This window comes from Aethalodelphis obliquidens, unplaced genomic scaffold, assembly GCF_003676395.1.
Source record: "Aethalodelphis obliquidens isolate GAN/ISIS:26980383/991018 unplaced genomic scaffold, ASM367639v1 scaffold6, whole genome shotgun sequence".
Taxonomy (NCBI): Eukaryota; Metazoa; Chordata; class Mammalia; order Artiodactyla; family Delphinidae; genus Aethalodelphis; species Aethalodelphis obliquidens.
Window position 1 is genome coordinate 49,702,022 of NW_020837950.1, and position 24,264 is coordinate 49,726,285.

The 24,264-nt window shown below is 38.4% G+C and overlaps 1 protein-coding gene across 4 annotated transcripts in view; it reads right to left on the reverse strand.

The window, feature by feature from the left end:
- Positions 1-23,819, reverse strand: part of ARSJ (arylsulfatase family member J) — an 80,238-nt gene extending 56,419 nt beyond the window's left edge. For 2 of the 4 annotated variants that reach the window (XR_003432254.1, XM_027103573.1), the window contains exon 1: positions 15,727-19,535. Coding sequence is in view for 3 of the 4 variants with exons in the window: in XM_027103573.1 (XP_026959374.1) it covers positions 15,727-16,127 (401 nt within the window). In the remaining variant the exon portion in view is untranslated. Of the gene's footprint in view, positions 1-15,726; positions 19,536-23,703 lie in introns of those variants that run through there. The other 2 variants (XM_027103572.1, XM_027103574.1) reach the window with 2 other exon arrangements.
- Positions 23,820-24,264: the final 445 nt, after the last annotated feature.

Consider the following 24,264-nt stretch of genomic DNA (forward strand, 5'->3'; position numbering starts at 1 on the left):
GGCCCTGAGTCTACCTTAGAAGGAAGGGGTTGAGGGTGGGAACCCCTGCCAGCAGCTCTGCTTTATATGTTTTGTATACTGGGCTATTCCATCAAAGAAATTCACTTGAATAAAAAGTTCCACAGTTAAAAAAAAAAAAATGGAGTTTGTAAATCACAGAACAAGTTTTAAGTCCAACAAGGAAATAAACAAATTTACCTATGGCAGGCAAACATGTGTGAACTGGCCAGCTCCTTGAGATCAAAAATAAGTAATGGAGAAAGAGACAGCAGTGTGGTTCCTGTGTAGACAGCCAGGGATGTGATACTAAAATCCTGCTTCAGAGACCAGGGGAAGGCCTTCAGCACTTGGGAAGTGAAATAACACTTATGTGACAAGAGAATGTGGCTTGACTACAGTTTCACACAAAGATTTAAAACTAAGAGACTTACAGGAGGGATCTGAAATTGCAAAAGGTTCTTTTAGATTCAGCATTCTTTAAGAAATAAATCATTGAAAAATATCTTTTGCATCAGTAAGAGATTTTTTGCAGTGCTTGTCCTTAAAATCCAAGAAAAGGAAAATGTGGGTTTGCCGTTACATCAGACAAGGTTGGACCTTTTGATCTCAATAGGAGGGTAACTAAGGTGAATGAATGGAAGCAAACATTCCTCTCAATAAACCTTTTCTCAGGGTCTGCACAGCTGTTGACTGACTCTTTGGTCCAGAAAACAACAGCAGTAATACAACTTATTCAGGGCGGTTCATAAGCTATTTAGGAAGTGCTTTACTAACTTGAAGAACAAAAAGAAGAGATCACCAAAGGGGGACGTTTTATTAAAAAATGCCTGTTTTTCTAAAAATAAAAGCAGATATTCTATTTTTAGTCATTTTAAACTGAGAAACAAAATGGGGTGTGCCTTAAATTAAAAACAATGTAATATAAGAAGTAAAGCATTAATATCATAACTTTAAAATTACAGGTGCAGGGCCAACCACAAAGCACTGTCCAGACTCTTTGGCACTGACATTAATCCAAGAGAAAGGGAGATATGTGTAGGTGTGTGCATGTTTGTTTGCAGACACTTGGTATTTGATCTGTCTGAAGGAGCAGCATTTTCAGCATGGTGGAAATAGAGGGAAATGTTGAGTTCATACTTCGGCTCTTCTTGTTGGTTTCTTTTTTCATCAACCATCTAAGAAACTCTGGATGTGCAGAGTTTGTGCCTGTAAATCCAATCTGGTAAAGTGATGGGAATGGTGAATTCACCCAGTCAATGCCATCCTGGGACAGCCTTGGGGCCCATGGACAGCCATCCTTGCCCTAAAAAGCCTCTTCCTCCACAATTACCTGTGCTGCTTTGTCTTTGTTTTTAAATATTAGTAAGTGGCTGAGCCAGAATCAAATGCTCAAATGCAGATCTTCTGACCCCCATCTACTACTCTTTCCCCAAACTATACTGTGAAATGAAATATATATATATTATATATATAATGAAAAAAAATATTACTGCAATCCTTCAAACCTCAGGGAGTCAGGCAAAGGAGAATGGAGAAGCAAAGGCTAGTTTTCATTGATGGGCTTTGAAGTGTACAATGTAATTGTCAAAGAAGTTCCTATAATTTGTGATCAGTAGTAACTTTACCTGTTTGAGTGAGCACTTTTATTTTATTTTTTTTGATTTGTTTTTTTTTGCTTATAGCAGAATGAATGACCTTGAAGTTGTACTTGATTCCTCTTTTTCTTTCCAACCATCCAACCCATTTGTAGTCCATCCAAAAATTCTGTCTGCTCTACCTGTGGAATGTACTTAGAATTGACCCCTCTCCATCACTCCTCTCCACACCCCATCACTTCTCACACAGGTTAGTGCGATGGTCTCTTTACTAGGTCTTCCTGCTGCAAACCTTACCTCCAGGATCTATCCTCAATAATCTGCCAAAGCAATTCTGTTAACACCAAAGTTGGGTCATGTCACCCCTCCACTCCAAGCCTTCCAATGGCTCCCATTTCACTCAGAGTGGAAGTCAAGATTCCCTGCCTTGGCCTTCATTGCACTACAGGATCTGGCTCCCTTAACCGCCTTGACCTCACCTCCTCCTACTCTCCCCTACCCCCTCTCTGATCCAGCCTAGCTGGACTGGCCTCTTGATGGTACTTGAGCACACCAGGGGTGCCCCTGTCACAGGGCCTGTGTGGTTACTGTCTGCCTGGAGCAGCAACATACGAGACTCCCTCCTTCACCTCCTTTCTTAGTGAAGCCTTCCCTGACCTCCATGATATTGCTCTCTTCACCCTGAACTCTTAACCTCTTAATTCCCATCCTGTTTCCTGCTATGTTTTCCTTCTCAGGGCATATTGCCCTCTAGCACACTATATATTTTATTTATTTGTGTCTCCTTGCACTAGAATAAATCCCACGAGAACAGGGATTTTTGGAGGTTGTGTCAACTGATATGTTTCCCAGTGCCTAGAACAGTTTCTGGCAGAGTAGGTGCTCAGTATTGAATGAATGAATGAATACTGAATGAATTTCAAGGAAACAAAAACAAGAAGCCCAATTAAATCAAGGGTCATTACCTCATGAACCATCAAATGGTAATGGGAAGCTTCATGAAGGCTTACACTGAGTTTGACAAATTAGTCAATGCATAGTTTTCTTCCCTATAGAATATCTAAGGATATGCATTTAACTTTGGGAATCTCCTTTACAAGAATGAGAAATAGTAACATTCACCTACCTCACAGATTTGTGGTGAGGATTAAGTGACAATATAAACATTTGCCTCAACAAAACTCTAAGTTACTTATGTTTTTTGTTTTGTTATTTTGACATCTGAGATCATTCAGAGCCGTATCAGAAAACAGACCTGAAAAGTTCTATTGTTGGAACCAAATCACTAAATTATTCTAGCAATTCTCAGACTACTGATCCAAATGGCCCAATTTTCTTTTAAAGGCAAACAATTACAATGAATTCCTCAGCTAATTCAGACTATGTACAACACTATAGAAAATTAGGATATACATGTATTCATCAGGAGACTGATGCAAATTAGATCAAATCCATAGTTTAATTTAAACAAGACCCTGAAATAAATGTCCACTTTCTTCAAGTTGTCATTGTAGTAGAAAAGTTCTAAAAGAAAAGAGTAGTGTGCTAAAATGTCTATCTCCTAGCATCTTTAATTTTAGGATTTAGTCCTTAGAAATTCAGTTGCTTTTTGCTCTTGAGTCAACTGCTTTGCCCAAAATAGGAATCTTTTTATCATTCATTCTATGGGAGAGCAGAAACACATTAATAGAGAAGGTGTCTCTTCAAAAGTTAGACCTTTGAGACCTGAAACAAGCTTTCAATTGTAGAACATAGGAGGAAAAATGCACTTGCAGCTTGGATAGTACTTAATTAAATAGTTATATGCACAGAGTAGGTGTTAAATAAATGGTGAAAAAAAGAGAGATAAAGATGGTAATAAATAGTCTTGGAACATTAAAGGCTAAAAGTATATTGCAGTGTTAATCAGTATGGTTTCTGACGAGCAACTTCACTATCACCAAGCAGCCTGTTAGTGATCTGGCATCTCAGGCCTCACCCTAGACCTTCTGAAACAAATTTCTGGGGAAGAGCCCAGAGGAATAAATGCTCTAACAAATTCTCCAGGTGGTTGATAATTTTATTAATAATTTAAGTATTCTTACAAATTCTAAAAGGTAAACTAATAACATTATCCTTAATTTATATGTGAAACAAATGAACAGCAAGAACAGATTCCAGTTTTCCCAAATTGAATGGGAAAGCCAGTTTGAAATGAGTTTCTGGTTCTTAGAATAACTATATTTAGGTTTTTGTTGTTTTACTTAAATAAGATATTCATTTATTTCTACTCTAAAGATAAGCTATGCAGCTATACCTAACCCCTCCTGTCAACCATCTGAATAATGTAGTGGAAAATCATAATTTTGGGGGTTGGAATTCTAGTCTCATTACTTACTATGGGATTTTGGCCAAAACACTTTACTTCTGTGAGCTTGATTTCTTCTTATGTAAAATGTGGATATTAATAATTATCCCCAAGTTATGAGGCTTAGAGAATATATTGAGATATATATATAATACATATATAGATAAATAGATTAGATAAAATATATCAGAGAATAGTATACGTATACAAAATATATTCCTTAAGTGTCACATAAATGGTACATCTCCACTCCCAATATTTTATCTTCAACTAAATGCTTTAGCTAGAAAATGTACAATTAAATTAATTTTATAGCATTACAAAGACAACCAAACAAGGATCAAAGAAAAAACTGATTTCAAGTATTTGAGCTTATATTTTTAAGTGTGTTAAAAAATCTAAACTAAATTAAACTTTAATTTGATGAGTATGAATTACTCAGTTTACATACATTTATTATACATTTATTATGGCCTTATCTATGCAAGAACCTGATGTGTTCAAAGGATATAACACTGTCTTTAACCTCATGATGTTCAATCTCAAAGATAATTTTTAAGTCTAATAAAACAATTAAAAAATTCTTGAGCTCTTCAGATTCAAGAATATGGCACAATCTTTTTATAAATTTGTAATAAATTACAGATTTATTAAAAATCTTAAAATTAATGATCATTTATGGTATACATTTATAGTATAATATACTATATTATAATATAGTATATGTTTAGTATATTATAATATAGTATAATATATGTTTAGTATACATTATGGCATACATAATACAATTAATATAGCATCATATTATACTATCAAAATTACACTATAGATTGATAATTATAGTATAGACTAATATAGTATAAATTAATAATTAGAGCGGAGCTCACAAGTACAGATAACTCATGAATTTTTGCTAGATAGGAGAGCAGAGAAATTGGGTCAATTAACTTTTTTGCTTTGCTTTTGTTTGTAGACAGAAGGAACTTAAATTCATTTACATGCTGATGGAAATGATTTTGTAGAGACATAAAAATTAATAACGAAGGAGAGAAATGGTAAAACTGTAGGACTCAGGCACGTGAGGAGGGGAGAAGGAGCTCTGGGAGCCACGTGTCTTTGACGGGTTCGAACACTTCAATGCCCTACTGGAGGAAGGAAGGCAGAGACATGGCTGTCGATGCCCGTAGGTCAGGAAATGTTACACTGGTGATAGGAAAGAGATAATTCACTATTGCTTCTTTCCTCTCAGTGGAATTGTGAAGAAAAGTAATGAGCTGATGAGGGGATATTGGCAATCTGAGGAGATGAGAAATCTTGAAATAGTAGTTCTGAAGAATTGGACATATACTAGAGGAAGGTTAGAGGATCACTGGGGCATTTATGCGTGCCTATTTCGGATTTGTGGTCATGAATTTAATTTAATCGAGTATTGGTTGCCACTCAGGTTCCTGCTACTGTGTCCACCTATTGGTTGGACCTTCTCAGACTCTGAACGTTGCCAAACCATGCTTATCCAGCTTGTATGGACACTGTGCATGGAATAACCCAGTACTCTCACAGGGTCCTGTTAGTTTCCCCAGCCTTTTTCTCATCCAGATCTGGTTCCCTTACTCTCTCCAGCAAGCTGGAGAACGACCAAGTATTGAGAAAGCGTATCAATGTATCTCCTCAGCAAGGGTACAATGACCTAGCAATTATTTTCTGGCTTTTCTCCTGCCAGGTGTAGGTGGTTAGTAGACTGGTGTTGGTGATATGATGGATACATGACACTGATTCTGTCTGGTCAGTGGAGAGAAGAGTCCCATTTATTGCTTTAAAATGATCAATAATGTTCTTTGTTGGAAAAAATCATGTGCAACATGCCTTTGAATTCTAAGAATTCTATCGCTTTTTTGGCTGCCACATTTTATTATACCCAAGAAAATGTGTATAAAGGTGTAAAATGATCAGGGAAGTACTGAAGGGGAGATGAGGGACATAGAAGGTCTGCAAGGATGCAATGGTGTTTCCCAGAGGAGAATGAAGAACATTCTAGCAAAGGGAATTCTGCTTAGAAGGGAACAGGGGGGTTAAGGAGCATAGCCCTTGTGGGAAAGTATAAGTACCCTGGCAGTGATAATCCACAGAGGGTATAAATGGAAAAGTGTTGGGAGATTGTACCCGAATCTTGTCAGAGGGCAGATTTTGAAGGTCCTTATATGGAATGCTTAGGAACTGGGCTTTAGTCTACAGGTAATGGCAGTTTCTAAAAGATTTTAAAGCAGGGAGTGGCATGATTTTGACTGTGCTGCAGAGATTTCACTCAGGTCTTAGGGTGGAGTGTGGATTCAAATGCTGCAGGCAATATAATCATTTAGGAAGTTAATGAAATAGTGATCATAAAGTACGTGAAATTTCAATCACCATGAAGCCTAGAACAATGTCTTATTTTAAAACTCTTTATTGCACACCTACTGAGTGGTAGTCCCTGGGGTGAGCAGCATTCAAAGCTGAATAAGATGTAGTAATGATATTCAAGAAAATGTTTTAAAATGATTGTTGATTGAAGGAATTTGAAGTAATTAATCACTGGCCTTTCCATTACCCAATTTTTAATTCTTCTCATTTAGTGTGGTACTCTTAATGTCACTGTTTAAACATACATCTACTTTTGCTTGTCACAGCCTTAGCAGGCTTCCAGCAGATTTGGCCAAGCATGACGACAGCAGCATGCCAAGTGTGACAATCAGCAACAACACACACAATCTCCAAGTGTAGAAACTTAAAAAATATACCCCTAATCACCTTCCTGGACATTTCAGAACAAAAATATACGAGAAATCCTGGTGGGTAAAATATATTAAAATTGAAACATGGAATTTAACTTTTTGTGCTTACAGATTGAAACTGGAAAAGAGATATGAGTATACCCACAGCTTTTATAAAGAACAAGTAGTCAGTTCTTTTAAAGTTAGTATGTGATTAAACATTATGGAGCTATAGCTCTAAATGTAGAAGAATGTTTACTTAAAAACTATGTAATACTTAAACGTTTTCAAACTATTTTCATATATGTTATCTCAAGTGCTATAACCTTTGAGATTATCATTATTCCTATCCTACAGATGAAAACATGGAGTCTCCGAAAGATTAAATTACTCATTCAAGGGTCATAGAAATTTGCTGAATCAGTACTGTAATTCGGATTTCCTCACTACATATTTTATGTCTTTTCTGCTCTGTCACATTGCCTGCCAGACGGAAATATTTAAATGATTGTTTGTTCATTTTTTCATTCATTCATTCGTTCCTTACATTTATTCTTTGTGCCTATTAGTACAAAGCACTAGATTGGCTGCTGCGTGATTTATGGAGGTAATAAATCAGTCTTGCTACTCAGGGGGCCAGTGTGTGAACCAGGTGGAAAATCATGCCTAATATGACAGTAATAGAAATAATTATGTAAGGTCATCATTGGAATAAGTATTTCTGGCTAAGGAATCATGGAAACCTGTATACGGAAGGTGGTATTTTAGCTGAGTCTTAATGACTTAATGAGTGGCTGGCATTTGGGCCAAGTGAGATAGGGTGTGAATTCCAAGGAGTGGAAACGGTATGTGCAGAAGGAGGGAGAAAGTCAAGTATAAGCCGTGCTCGAGAAACAGTGAATCATTCTTTTCTCTGGAGTAGAGAGTTTGAAGACAGAAAAAGATAAGGCTAAAAATTTTTTTGAAGACAGGACTAAGGTACTTACAAATTTCATGGCAGATGGAATGGGGTGATGAAAACAACAAGGGTTTTGTTGAAGCCACACGAGTTTAGGTTCCAATATAGGTTCTGCTGCTTAGAAGCTGTATGACCACCCACAACTTGTATAATTTCTCTAAAACATTCATATATCATCCATAAAATGAGGATATTTGTTAAATATGTGATACATATTTTTTGAAATAATAAAAATATTTTACCTTCAGGGTGGATGTGAAGATCAAATATCAGGATGTTTGAAAAGCAACTAGCACAAGAAGGCCCTCAGTTAAAATCACTTTCTTTCCCCATTCTGTGGTAGTCAGTGGGAACTAGGAATTCCCTAGTTTGCCGAGGGTGGTGATGTAGTGATAGTCATGTTTGAGTAAAGCCAATGTGTTGGGTGAATTAGAAGACAGAGGGAATAAGGGAAAAGACACAAAAAGTGTTTTTTGCAATACAGCACACAGGGAAATGAATGTCTCAATGAAGTTACACTCCTGGGAATATTTAATATCTGGAATGAGAAAAGAACATTGCAACACACTCTAATTATATCAAAGTAAAGTACGGAAAAAGATTACATAAAAACTAATTCCATAATATTGCTATAGGAAAAAGTCCAAATGAAACTAAACTTTGAAATATAAGACGTTTTCATGCTGAGCTCCTATTAGAAGCAGGGGCTCCAAGCCTTTTTGGTCCTCCCTTCTTTGATCTCTGGGAGAGGCCATACGGATGAAACAAAATGATCCGAACCCTCGGCACCTGGATATATTTCCACCTTTCAGGACAGCTATTCAGGAAACTCACCAGAATTACCTGAATAGGGATTCACTTCAAAGGGTGTCTTTTTAAAAAGACTCATTTAAAAGTAGGGATTTTGATCATAAGGGTGTGCCAATAGCTTACTTGACCATGATTCTACTGTCAGAAAAATCCATATGTTCAAATAGGAAAAGGCAGCTATTTGTTGAATGGTGTTGTCTTTTGAGCCACTCTCTTTGAAATGGATATGTGAAGTTTTAAAGCCACCCTCCCCATTTGCTCTTACATTCATTTTCTAAAGCCGAAGTGAGGCTTGGGAAAAACTCCTGTTTCTTCCAAACTTCTAACCATAAACATTTTTCTAAATATTTATGTATTAACTAAATATTTATGAATGTAATAAGTGAACTCTTAGTAACTGATCTTTATTGTGTACTCTTAAGTGGTAGAACACTACTTAAAACTAGGTCTTGGATAACAGAAGTGGATGGAAGAGGAAGCATGCATGACCCTTGATGTTTATGATCTAAGTGGGGGTGGGGGGGTAATATTTCTGAATGTACCACATGCCTATGAATTGGAATGATCAAACCCTACTCCCCTTTGCTTTCTTGAATCTTTCTCCTGTGAAAGTGACTGAAAGAATTCAATTACTTTTTCAGGGTTTTCAACACTAGGGTAATTGTTAATTGATAATTTCATATCTAAAAAGAATACTTTATAAACTACTGGGAGACACATTCCTTTGCTTCTATAGCCCACTGCAGTCCATAGAGGAGGTCTACATAGACCTTGCCTTCCTGGACCAAACCCCCAGACTTCCTGACTATGTGCCTGACTGTACACAGTGTGGCTGCAGTGGTTGGCTATGGACAGGCAGGAGGCCCAGCTCAATCAATCTCTAGAAAGAAGCTATAATTAAAACATGACACTTAACATTTCCCAAGAGATCATCTGGAAAAAATCCCACCATACTTTTCAGGACTTTTTATTTGAATCTTCATCCTAACTCCAATCTTTCCAATGTATCTGCTTTCATTCATATTCTAATTCTATATATCTCTGTACATTCTCTGCTCTAATTAAATCCTTCTCCCCTTCTAACTCCCTAACTCCTTCCAAGGAGCCTTCTGTTACTGAAAGTCTGTAATTAGCAAAATCCTCTATGATCTCATTTCTTTCCTGGACATTTCTTCCACCTTCTTGCTCTAGCTGATTGCTGGCTATCCTCTCAACTTAGCGCTGGTCTTCTACCCATACCCCAATTATCGAAGAGTCTGAAGCAGGGACTGGGTATCTTCTTAGTTCCTCACTGGCACTTCTACACAGTTTGGCTCCTGTTTCTTTCTTTTTTTTTTTTTTTTTTGCATTATGCGGGCCTCTCACTGTTGTGGCCTCTCCCGTTGCGGAGCACAGGCTCCGGATGCGCAGGCTCAGCGGCCATGGCTCACGGGCCCAGCCGCTCCGCGCCATGCGGGATCTTCCCGGACTGGGGCACGAACCCCTGTCCCCTGCATCGGCAGGCGGACTCTCAACCACTGCGCCACCAGGGAAGCCCTCCTGTTTCTTTTTAAAGGTGCAACTTTTTTGAAAAGTCAGGCAACAGATTAGAGACTCACTATCTTTCCTGTTAGAGTCCTTTATCCAATTCCAGGCCCTGCCCTCCCACCGCTCAGTCATAGATGATTCCAGCAACTGGCTCACTCTATGCTCTTTAATACAATTTCTCCCATTATTCTTAATGGTCTAAATATCCACCCAAGTGATCCATCCAACTTCCTGCCCTTCCAATACCTTGCCTTCCTCACTTCCAAAGATGTTTTCCTCCAACTCACTTTAGCACCATTCCCCTATCATTTCTAAAAACTGCACTACTTATGAAATTTTGATTCCAAGCATGCACTTCTCCAACTACCATTATCTATCTTTTCAGCTTTCCAAGTATACTGTGGTATCCTCACTTCAACCCTAGTCAGACAGTCAATCCATTGACCCTGGCACTTTTTTAGAGAACATAAACCCCTTATAGTTTTCCCCTTTTTCTTGCCAAGTTTAGAGTCCACAATCCCACTCTATTCATTTGGCAAAGGTCCAAATCTAGTTAAATCCACCTCTTCAACAGCGCTTCTTCTGCACACAAGTACCTGAACATGGCGCAAGAAAAACAAGCGATGACTCGTCTCTGTTTAAATTTATGACCACAAATCTCAGATGGGCTCTCATTGCTGCCCAATATTTTTACAGTACTGCCCTACTTAATTCACTTTCTCCCTTTCCTAGAATATTTTCTATCTCTGTCTTTAAACCTTAAGATCCTCATTCTCATCTAATGACCTCATTTGTTATTTCACTTAGAAAGTAGAATAATTCAGAAGAGAACTACCTCATATTCTCCAAAACCAAATCTTTCAATCTCTTTGAATCTGTACATCCATACCCTCCCTTCTTTCATATTAAAGTGAGTGAACTGGTAAAGAATAGCTAAAGCATTTTGGAAGAAGAAAAAGTAAAAGGACTTACATTCCAGATATCAATATTTATTATAGAGCTATAGTAGTTAAGAGAATGTAGGATTGGCACAAGAATAGACAAAGAGACTAATGGTGCAGAATACAGTCCAGAAACAGACCCAAACATGTATATTTATCTGATTTATGAAAAAGATGACACTGTAGTGAGGTAGAGAAAGTATGACATTGTTAATAAATAGTGTGGATCAAATGGATTTACATATGGAAAAAATATGCTTGAATCCTAACTTATACCATATTAGAAATTAATTCCAGATGAATTATAGATGTAAATAGAAAAATAAAGCTATAAAACTTAAATAAAGGCCACTGTCATGATCATGATTTAGTCAAAGATATCTCAAATAGGACATAAAGAAAAAGATTATAAATAAGCCTACAATAAAGTTAAAACCCTCTGTTCATCAAAAAACTTAATTAAGAGAGCGACGAAGCAAGCCGCAGAATGGGAGAAGTCATTTGCAATACAAATATCTGACAAAGGAATAGAATATAAAAATAACTGCCACAAATCAATAAGGAAAAGCCAGCATCTGATGAAAAAACAGGCAAAAAAATTGAATAGATACAATGAGGTATCCAAACAGTCCACAAAAATATGAAAAGATGCTCAATTTCTTTAGTAACCAAGGAAACACAAATCAAACCATTATGGTATACCAGTGCATAACAACCAGAATGACTAAAATGAAGAAGACAATGCCAAATGTCAGCAATGATGTGAAGCAAATAGAACTTTCCATACATTGCTAATGAGAGTGTATAATGGTGGAACCACTTTGGGTAACTGCTGGACAGTATCTACAAAAACTGAACATACACATCCTGATAATCCAGTAATCCCACTTTTTGATAGATACCCAAGAGAAACGTACCCCTGTATTCACCAAAAAACATTTGCAAATATGTTTACGGCAGCACTATTAATAATGGTCCGACACTGGAAACAACCCATGTCTTTCAACAGAATGGATGAATAAATTACAGTATATTTATATAAAAGAACACTATTCAGTAATTGGAATAAATGAATTATATCTACAGGCAACAACATGGATAAATTTTACAAACATAGTGTTAAGAGAAAGAAGCCAGACGTGAAAAAATACCTTCTTTACAATTCCATTTATATGATGTTTGAAAACAGGCAAAATTAATCTAAGGTGTTAGAAATTGGGAGTGTGATTACCCTTGGCAAGGGGCAGGGGTTGTTTGTAAAAAGAAATTGATTTATCAAATATTCTATTACAAATACACATTATTTGAGTTACCTTTGCATTTGTTAAAAATGATCATCATGGTATTTCAAGTGGGAAAAATGAATAACAAAATAGTAAAAACACAAAATTATTGCCCAAGATATGAATTCAGCTCAGACTGCCAATCTTTCCAACTCTAAAGTCTGCATAAAACACATCTAAATTTTGCAAAACTCATAATTCTCTTTCTGAGGCCTTCACTATATTCTCTTTTAAGAAGAAATGATGTCATGTCTACATGTCTTTATTTGAAAAACTATTTTTAAAAAAAGGTGAAAAAATTACTTTGAAATAAACCAAATGTAGGCAGCTGCTTTCTCAATCAACCTTTATATTACCAGTCTAACTTTGAACACCTACACTGTTGTTTCTCAAAGTCCAGTGTACAGAACTTCTGCATCACTACCTCTCTTGGAATCTACTGCCACAACTATTTAAAACGGGGTAACAATAGTTACTACCTCATAGAATGGTTATAAAGATTAAATGAGATAAAAATGCATTATCTTGGAACACAGTAACTGCTCAGTAGATGCCAGCATTTAATACTAACACTCAATTTATATTAGTACCATTATTAGAATAACCTGGTATGTTTGGTAAATTACTATTAATTTCTGAGCTCACCCCCAGACCACTGAAGCTGAGTCATTGGTTGGGCCTGGAAATCTGCACTTTAGCTACTACCATTTGGCTAATTCCTTCTGTGCAAATTTGAGAATCACTGTCCAGAGATTAGGGCTTGCTTATTTGTTCCTCACAGTTCCAATACAGGGATCTGCACACAATGAATGCTTATTGACAGGCTGGCTTATGTTCAATATTGCCAGACTGATATGACATAAATTATTAAAGAATCTGGAATTTATTAAGATTTGTGCAGTATAAGGGAATAGATTTTTACATTTTGACTCCAGTAAAATATAAAGGGAGGATTGTTTTGTTAATAGTATCAAAAGTAGCTCCAGCTTCAATCCCTTAAAACTCTTTCTTTATAAATGTGAAGATATTTGAATTCTATCATATTCCACATAACTTATTCTTTCCCTTAATATAACTCAGTCCATTTACATTTTTATTGCTTTTTTTAACTTTAGAGGATCCAGAAATCATAGATATGTACTCATGGAGAGGACAAATGACCACATTCTCTGGGCTTGCATTATGAATATTAGACCCAGAACTAGGCTTCTATAACCACTTTCTTTCTTACATCTGTGTTCATTTACGGAAGGTTCCAGCAATTTGTCTAAAAGGAGAACTGAAAGTGCAAATGTCTTCAACTGTTTAATTCAAACAGAAATTTAAGTCAAATCACAGTAGTTATTTGAAATTTTTGTCTATAAGACAGTTATACAACTTATTACACTGAACAGAAAATTTTAATAAGGAGAATAAATCTTCTCATGAGATGTTTGCATTGAAAAGACAGGAGGGTCAACCTTTGACAGCAAAGAAAATGGAGGATTTATTTCCACCCTCATGTCTGCTTCATGTATTAACATAAAGATTAAAGGATAAAACCTAGATATTTTATCAGTGCAAGATAATGTTTAGGAACTAAAGAAGAACTTCTTTAGTGAAAAGTCTTAAACGAATGTTCTATTGTGAAAGATAAATTCATAAAATTTAGTTACACGTTTTTCAATTACTCTTGGTTATCTGAATAAATCTAAATTCTATAAATTTAGTTTAAGAGGTTCAGGGAGACTTTATGACTCATTTATTTCATAAACCAAATATAAGAGTGTTTGGATTAGACATGAATAACTTGACCCACAGGCCATCAAATGGACTTGTTATTTTCCAGCCAACAATCTTCTCCTTTATAAATACCAAATGCCCTTGACTTTCTGATGCCACAGTTAACCTTTAAAATGACTCTGAAGTACAGTGAGTCTTCTTTACTCTCCCACTAAAGAGAGGAAAGGACTGTTTTTTTTTCTTTTCTGGCAGTGACGCTAACTTGTGACAGTTTGCTAAGCAGTAGAAATCGTATATTAAGCAAAAGTCTCTGCAAGACAGAGATTACTACAAAATAGTCTTTATTTTTCCAATGGATACTGGCTACTCTTATAGGATCCAATTCCAAGAACAACTTCACTGAAGCAAGGGTCCCCTGGAACTGAAATCACAAGACTCATACAATACACTGAAACCACTAAGGCTTTTCTTCCACCTCTGTCCAGTGGCAGCTGGACCTCTGCGTCTCCTAGCTTATCTCAGTTCCACAGGCTGAATTTGGACATGCAAATCAGTTATAGTAACCTACATTCTGACAGGATAGAGTAAAAATATGAAAATGAGTGAACACCCTAAGTAGAATATTTAGCTGTTTAGCAAAGCAATGATAATACTAAAAACACTTACTTAAGCATCCTAATAATCTGCTTTTTCTTAGAGTTAATCAGAAAATTCCCAGATGTGTGAGGAGCAGCAGAAAACTTCAGATGACGTTTAACTCATGCTGAGCATTTACAACTGTTATCTTCTCCCATTTTGAGAACTATCCTGGTAATTACACATTGCCTTCCTTAGTGATCCTGTCAGAGAAAATTACTTATCAAAGACCCAAATAGAGTCACATGTACACTGGTCAGATTTTACACTGCCTTCCATACGTTTCTTTGGCCCCTCTTCTCTCTGTGATTACCTGTGGCTTTGATTATTCAGTCCCAGATTTAAGAATAAACCAAGAGGGACTTCCCTGGTGGCACAGTGGTTAAGAATCCGCCTGCCAACGCAGGGGACACAGGTTTGAGCCCTGGCCCGGGAAGATCCACATGCCGCGGAGCAACTAAGCCCATGCGCCACAACTACTGAGCCTGCGCTCTACAGCCTACAAGCCACAACTACTGAAGCTCATGTGCCACAACTAATGAAGCTCACGCGCTTAGAGCCCATGCTCTGCAACAAGAGAAGCCACCCCAATGAGAAGCCCGCGCACTGCAACCAAGAGTAGCCCCTGCTCACTGCAACTAGAGAAAGCCCATGCACAGCAACAAAGACCCAACGCAGCCAAAAATAAATAAATTTATAAAAAAAAAGAAAGAAGAAGAAACCAAGAGTCCAGAAAAAATTTGGTCTGTTTTTCTTATCAATGATGGTGACTGTGAATTCTATTGTGACACCTGAAACAAAATCTGAACATGCTCAAAAGCCAAAATAGATTTAGAAAAGGAGAACACTTCTGGAGACCTCTGGTTGGTAGGTGGGAGTTTACAAGTTCTGATCTCATTTTAAAACTCTGAAGGCCCTTCACAGCAGGCTCTGAGAGTAAGAAAAATGAGACTAAACTAGTGATGAGACTTTCAAGATCATCAACAGGACATCCATTTTAATTCCCACCACAACTAAATGCATTTGATCCATTCATTCATTCACTCATTCATACATTTAGTTCCCCATATCTTCTGCAACTCCAGTAAGTTAGGAGCTGGATCATAATTAAGTGCTTAATATATCTCCGAGGAATAAATATATGAAGCAGTAACACTTACTTTCCAGTAATAAACTGACTCCTGGACGGTGTGCAAATAGGCTGGACATAGTAGTTCTCCAGTTTAACTCCTTCGGCAGCAAGCTTGTCAAGAGTGGGAGTCTTTATCTCCGATCCGTGGTAACCCACATCTCTAAATCCCTGATCATCCGCTAGGATGAAAATGAGATGGGGCTGGGAGATGGTAGTTATGCTGGGCTCTGGTCTCTCTCCAGTTTGAGGTCGCATAGCCCCTTCCTCTTCCTCCTCCAAGCCCTGGCCCCAGGACAGGTAACCGTAGGTGAGGAGGCTGAGGACCCAGAAGCCTGCCAGCACCCCCATGGCTAGCATCTTTCCGGGCCAGACCCAGGCCTGCGGAGGAAGTGGCGGCGGCGGAGGTCCCGCGCAGCCCCTGGGGGCCATTCACTCTGGTCCCGGCTGAAACTCCAAGGCAGAACAACGCACCGCGCGCCGCCGCTGGCGCACACATGCACGCAGGAGGGGTAGAACCAACAGGCGGTGGAGGTGGAGGGGTCTCCGCCTGGAAAGAAGTCCGTGCTCCTCTCAGCTGTCAACACGTCCAAAAACTTTAATCTTCTACACGTGGTGGCTTAGGGGATGGGACGTGTCAGAGACCAAGGAGTCGCTTTTCTCCATCAGATCGCACTTTTTCCTCCTCCTCCTCGCTCCCCAAAGTAGCTTCCACACAAAAAGTTAATGCCTCCACCCAAAAGTTCTCAAGAGAAAAAAAAAAATCAAGTAAGGAATTGATAATCACCTTGGGCAGGAACTTTTCGTAGCCATAACTTTTCGCCCTCGAGGTGGAGGAGTGAGGTTCTCCCAGGGGCGCGCGCACCGTTGGTTGCGGGGTCGACCGTAGGTTCGGCAGTCCGGTCACCTGGAAAGTACTGGGAAGTGGAACCGCCGAAAAAGAGCTCTTACCCATGCAGATAACAAGCAGCATGCAGTGAACCGGCCTCCGGATCACTCTCTCCACTTTTCCAGAGCTATTTCTCTCGGTCTTCTCCGAGGCGTTTGCCAATCTCCCCGACACTCACCAGGCGGCGAAATGACAAAAACAGCCCGCTTTACTGATCTCCCTCCACCGCTGACCACCTCTTCTCCGCAGGAATTTCGAGCAGCGGTTCCTTCTCTCCGCTGCTGGAGCGCACGGGGACCGAAGTGGGTCCCTGACCCCGTGCACGCTCCACGCCAAGCCCACTTGGTCTCCGCGGGGTTGGTGGCCCGGCGGAGGCGCCGCAACCTGCGTGCGTTTTGTCAGAGAACTTACTTAGTTTTGGCACTGGAGTTCTCTGCTGCCTCCACCCTCTTTTCTCTCCAGTGAATCACAGAACTGTACTCTCTGCTTTAGCTCCCCCAGGAAGAGGGGGAGGGGTAAAGCCGGTTTAGAGGTTCGATCTTTTTCCTTTTCGGGAGGAGGAGGAAGGAGGGAGGGGAGGTTTTGCCGGAGAGAGAGCTGCCCGCTGCTTGAGCCCTGCTGGATCCAGGGGGATCCGCCTGGGCTACCGCTTCCCTGGGTCTCGAGGACTGCCCTCCATCCTCCGGAGAGGGGGAAAACGGCGGCGGGAACGGGGAAGGGTGAAGTGGGCGCTTCTCCTCACGGGTCTGCAAATCAAGAGACCGCTCTCCCATTCCGAATGCTGTGCATGCAAACTTTTTCTAGCTTCTGGAGGGAGTGAGAGAGGAAGAGCAGGAGAAACAACAAATTGCGTAGATAACACTCCTTCCTTCCTCTTCTGGTTTTCCTTTTCTAGTCTCTCTCTTCCCCCCAATTTTTCCTACTTCTTTTATTCCCGCCTCCTTTTTTTTTTTAACAGTCCCGACTACAAGTTAAGTTGAATTCCCTTTCCCTATTGCTGGCCTTTACAGCCTGACTTCCTCATTAGCGTCTCTCTACCCGAAGATACTGAAATCGCCTTCTCCTTGCATTTCCACAAACTGACCCTTAGCGTGTCTCAGCCAAGAACATGGGGAGGAAGAGGAGTTACACATCTCGCCCTCAGGAACCACGAGGCCGGTCTGCACTCCTGCAGTACAGAAACCACCATTTCCCATCTAGAAATTCGGGAAACTTTGTCCCCCCCGCGTTTTTTTATAACTATGTGTAGTAAAGCAAAAGCTTGTCCTGATTATGAAGATATGCCTGCTTTTACTAGAGTCCTGTTTTTAAATCTCTGCTCAAAGACAGGAATGGGATTTATAGTATCTGTAGGGGGAGGCAATTAATGCCAAGAGCCACCGAGACATGCTTTCTCCCCTCCCCAAATTCATTCAGTAGTTATTTATTGAGCACCTACTATATGCTGGCACATAAAATGTCAGATTCTCCCAATTGCCTAGGTATAAATCTAAGTTTCATTTAGCCATTTACTTATTTTTATCTACTTATTTTATTGAAGTATAGTTGATTTACAATGTTATATTCTGTCCTGTTGCTAAAGTTCCTGTTAAGTTTCTAAGCAAAACATTAGTCAAATGGAAATTTAACACCGTTGAAACTTGTAGTGTGCACTATGCAGTTATTTTTGCTAACATGTGTAGCCTTCTACTAGTCTGTTCTCTTCCCTGAGGCCATTCTGGTTAGTCTGTGGAGAGATGGGCAGTTTTAGAAGACCAGCTTGGAAATGTGATCTTGGCAATTCTCTGAGTTAAATCACCAAATGTGTAATGAGTGAACTGAGTATTGGGAGATTGAAAGCACTGTGAGGTAATGCTCCCAGCTCTGTGGGTCTAGCCAGGTGCTTGAGTAGAAAAGATGAAAATAAACATTCAGATCAATCCAGGTACTTTTAGTTGGGGAGGGTCAATGACATAATACAAGAAGTGTCCGTGTTGCTATACAAGAAGGAGGGCCATTTTCAGTTCACATTTCAAGCAAGAGTAAAAAAATAAACGTTAACATTTACCAAATACTTACCATGTGCTAACCATAACACTCTATGTACTGATAAACACACACACACACACATATCTGTAAGTATTTATACACTGTTTTATACACTTTGCCTCCTTTCCTTCTCCACCAACCTTATAAGATATCCACCCATTCAACAAATATTTGAGGAGCTGGGCCAGTGCTGGAAGCTGGAAATATAATCGTGAACTACGTCAGGTATAGCCTCTGCTCTAGTGGAACTTACATTGTGGTAGGGAAGAAATATACTGATAAACTAATCATTCCTAAACTCTAATACCTACTATTCTGTGGTATTCTGTATAAGTATCCAGATAAGTATTCAAAAGAGAAGGAACAAAATTCCAAGACATTTTAAAACAAAGTAAGCTGACTTAGTGTGGTTAGTGGGTAAGGTGGTACAAGGAAGTAACCTTAAAACTGAGGGAGATGTTATATTGTTTATTGTCCTCTTTTGCAGGAAATTTAGACTTAGAAATCTGTCTGACTTTAAAACCCATATTTTTCAAAAGCTGTTCTTCCCACAAGTGGCTTTAAGATGTTTTCCAGCCATACAGCACAGAAAGAACACAGCTGCCAGAGTCAGAGAATTCTAATCCCCACACAAGGCATGCAGACTATCCACACACAGGATGGAAAGGCAGAACTCAGCCCTAAAAAAGCCATTTCTGGAGTAACACTAAAGGAGACTAAGAACTACTTACAGTTAGTAATAAGAGCCAAGAAACAAGAATGGTCATGCCATGGTAGACCAAAGGAGATGTGACTCAAAGGGGAAAATCCATCAGCTGAGTGCCCCACCCACGGTAGGATATAGGTAAGGATTATTTCCACATACATAAGACTTGCGAATGAAATCATAGGCTGTTGAATGGCCTATGCTTTATTGTACCTACACTGATATTTTAAATACATATACTTTGCATTTCTAATTATAGGATTGGTTTCATGCACTCTAAGCAATAGTTTTAACATCCTTATGAAATCCCAAGTTAAAGACCCTCAATAACTTATGGTTCTTTCCTGAGCTGGCATCTTGGTGTTCAGGCATCAGGTTCCCTTGTGGAATCACATCTTAGGTTTATTTTGGCTTGGATGTGGTCACATTGCAAATACACTACTCTAGTTATGGAATGATTATATAAAAATTAAAGATACTATTTGATTCAGTTAAAAAGATGAGAAAAGCAGAATTGCTTAGAGGTGAAATTAGTGTGAACCAATTATTCAGGTAAAGCTTAATCAGGAGACGGGATTGAAGCTATGCCTTAAAGTATGATGGAAATTTGGAAAGGAGGAGAAGTTAAAGGAAGGACATTTCAGATAAAAGGAAAGAGAATACCAACTGGCCAAGACACAGTTGGACTGGGAGAGTTTGGAAAATAATGTTAGAATGTTCAAGTGACACCAGATATTGAAGGACTCTGAAAAGCTATGAAGGGATGGACCTTGATTCTGAGGGCATTAGGAGTGATGAGGTCCTTTAAACAGGACATAATATGATAAAATATTCTACTAAATCTTATTTAGGTTATTTCTGGGATTTGTAGAGATAGAAGCTACAAATGAATTGCTTCAGTCCATAACAGTTTGAAGAGTTGTAGTTTTACCCTGAGAAGACTAAGTCTATTGAAGTTTTTTGTTTTAGAGCAAGACGTGATGAAAAATATAAGAAATCACAGGATATTTTTAGGGAGAGATTTGAGGGAGTAAAGACTAGACTCACACAACTGCCACAATGTGTAAAATTTCTACAGCAATATATATTTTAGGATAAAGAACTATGCTATGGCTATGCCATCTGATGGGAGATGGGCATTCACTGAAAGTTTAGAAAGAAGTAAGTAATCAACTAAGAGGAACACATGGGACAAAGGAATAAGGGACACAAGATAGGACCTCCTTTGATTGGATAATGTTAAAGGAAAAAAAGGAGTAGGGTAAATTGGCAGGATGGTCACTACTAGAGAGGGGAGATCAGAATAAGGCACCACAGTGTGGCCTGGGGCTCCCCAGGGGACAGACCAAGGGTAGTAGATGGCTAGGAGTAGAGGGTGGAATGAAGGAGTGGATATGAGGAGCCTATCAGTAAATAGAGAAGCTAAGAAAAATCACAGATAAGCAGTAAAATGTGTAGTTGCACAGAATTTCTTTGAAACATTTATGTTAAGCCTCACCATAAAGATGACATTTCCTGTAGCACAGTATGCATGGACAGAATTGCCCTAGCTTACAAATTGCATACATAAAAACAAGTTTTGTTTTTTGGTGTTTTTTCCCTAGTAGGATAGCATGCCTACTACACTGTTTCCTTTTCTTCTGTAGGTTATTTATTTTCAACTAAACACGTACTCAGATGCTTAAAAGATACAGCTAATTTTTAAATGCAGCTTTAAAAAAATGTGAAAATGGTCAATCTAGGGATCTACAGACTATTAAAAGATTTAAAATCCTAATTGGTGCTTGTTTGGGTTTATAAGTATATTAAGTTCTTAAAAATGAAGGCTATTACTAAGTTTAAGTTCATACACAAATTGTCTAAAACAAGTTTGTCCTAATATAGTCATCTTCACATGAATTCCATATAATAAACTCCTTATTAATCATTATTAACTCTTTTTGAAGCTATGGATCTAAGGCTACTTTGAGCCATTGTCACAAGAAACAACAGCTCGCTGAATAAGACCAAGTAGGATGGTTAAATGCCTGGTTTAGTAATTGAGATCACTTCCCCTTTTATGGAAAGTCTCTGTTGAAATAAGCTATAATAATTTATAAAGAAAACATGAGACACCAAAGTTTCAACTGTGTAAAACTGTGGTTACCCAAAAGTAGCAAGGTTTTTGACATGAGAAATTCAGAAAATCTGAAGTCTCAAAGAAGAGATCTTTCTTCCATTCTATAAACGTCTTTATGTGAAAGCAGACTTTTAAACAAAATGTTTATTATGGGAAAGCATGGTAATTTCTATAATTTTAAAATCTGTTTTATTGATTAAATTGTAAATAAAATTCTATATCATTTACATAGCAATTTTCTGTTTACAGTATCAATTCCTAAGCCTGGCTGCTCAATAGAATCCTTTAGTGATTTTTTTAAAAAGGAAATTCCCAGCTCCACCCAAAACCTAAATCAAAATACCCAAAGTCTGAAAATATCTATATTAGAAAAAACTTTCCGGGTGATTCTCATGTGTGTTGAGTTTTGAGCACCACTGATTTAGAACCTAAAGCATCAAGAAGCTTTAATGCGATTGCTTAATGGATAAGGTTGGTGCCATCTACCAAATATAATATGGGAAACACAGCGGAAAAATAGGTGGATAAGTCTAGAGTCAGCACATCTGAGGACTGAGCACCTAGTTCCTAAACTAGGAAGCACAGTTGGGATATGGCTAAACCACCAGGATCTAGAAAAGAAGGGAGAGGCATTAAAGTCTAAGGGGGTGATTATGTGGGACAGCAGTCTGTGCAGGCATTGGTGGATTCAGAAACACTCAAAGGGAAGACCAGCAGGAAGAGCTAAGTTTGGAATCCAGCTCCTCCATAGATGTCTTTGGGTAAAATTCCTGTTACTATCCCTGTGGCATGGACCAAAGGTGTAGGGTGCTGACCTCCTGATATTGATGTGGTGTGGTGTCTGGTCTCAATGGGGCTAGACAGATGTGAAATCCAAAGTCAAGGCTCACCAGTAAGAGTAAGTGCTTGATCAGATATCCAGGGAAGTAGCATTTTCCTGATTATGGACTTTATGAATCTATAACAATCATATGAATTTAAGAATATAAGAATCAATTGAATCAAAGAATAAAAGTTGTATGAAATTTATAAGATATTCAGTAGTAAAATAAATAGAAGTTAGTGACTGGAGAAAAAGAATGAGGGAGGAATGAATGATTATACCTAGTTTCTGGCTTGGAGAAATTGAATGAATAGTGGTACCATTTATAATGGTAGGAGTCATGAAAGCACTAGCAGGTTTGGGAGTAGACAGCAAATAATTACTTTAATGTTGTTGAATTTGAGGTCTGTGAGCCATCTCAATGAAGGAGTGCAATAGTTAGGTGGATATATGGGTCTGGACCTCAGGGAATAGGGCAGAACAGAAAATTTCATCCACACCTAGAGTGGGTAAAATTTCCCAGAGAAAGGTGGAAAATGGGAGTGAGAAAGGGCCTAGGACAGAACTATTTAAGGATAGGGAAGATAAAATGGGGCCCACAAGGAGACTAAGAAGTAGCAAGAGAAATATAACGGCAAAGGGGGCGACATTTATTGAACATTACTTAATAATGGCATGGTGCCAGCACTATATGAAGCGGTTTTTCATGAAACGTCTCAGTGCTCTTCACAACCATACTTTACTTATACAGGTGTTATTATTTTATAACAAAGTGGGGAGCAAGAGAAGGACATCAAAGAGAATAGTATATCAAATAGCCAAGAACCAGAGAACCAGCACACCAGGAAGTGGGAGAGGTCAATAGAGTCAAGAGTAAAGAGGACAGTGAGATAAAGAACACAGTAGGTGTTAGTTCATTGGGATAAGTTCTCTGTGAATGGCTTACTAAAGCTTATTTCTCATCTGTGTTTACCAACATTGACAATGATAAAGCTCTAAACTTTTGAAGTATTGGTAACAAAGTAGGTTGAAAAATAAAACAAGGTTTTAGTCCAAAATCTATAAAGAAAAACCCTAATAATCATCAAATAATATAAATGTTACAATAAACTAGATGAGACGTGTGGAGTCCTTACAAAGAAAAGTATATATTTATATTGGAAGATGAAAAAATTTGAATAAATGGTTTTGAATAAACTTTCTTCAAAACGAAGTACCAAATATTGTAAAGATAGTTAAAAGCATGCATCTAGTGCCATTCTGCCCATTTGCTAGCTAATAAGTTACTTATCCTCTCTTTGCCTCATTTTTCTCATTTGTAAAATGGGGATAGTAACAGTACCTAATGGATAGTGTGGCATATTACTTAGCTGTTGCCAAACAGTGCTGCTTAACAAACCACTCCAAAACTCAATGGTAAAAACAACAATAATTTAGTCTTACAGGTCTGTGCATCTGCTGGACCAGCTCTGCTCCAAGTGTTTCCCATCTCCTCCTGCGTTCAGTGGGATAGACGCAGGTTCTTCTCATGGCAATGGCTGAAGCACAGAGAGCAAGCCCAGCCAAACAAGCACATACCAACACTCAGCTTATCTCCTCATGTGCCATTGGCCAATGCAAATCTTATGACCAAGCCCAGAGTCAAGGGGTAGAAAATACACCCTTCCCAGGATTAGGCCATGACAAAGCTGTGGATACAGGAAGAGTTGAAGAAATAGGGCCAATAATTAAATAGACCAAAGTTTTTTTTTTTTTTTAAAGTTGTTTTGAGAATTAAATGAGTTAATATTTGAAAAGCACATAGAACAATGCTTGGTCCATTGTTAGCACTATTAATGTTTGTTTTAATTTGCTATTACTATGATAATTATTCCTAAATTATAAATTATTCCTAAGTTTAATGAGTTTAATGTCATTGAGTCAAAACCTCTATCTGATGATAATTCAGAACTCAACATAAGGTAATCTCAAAAAGAAGAGTTATAGGAAGGCCCCAGCCTTACC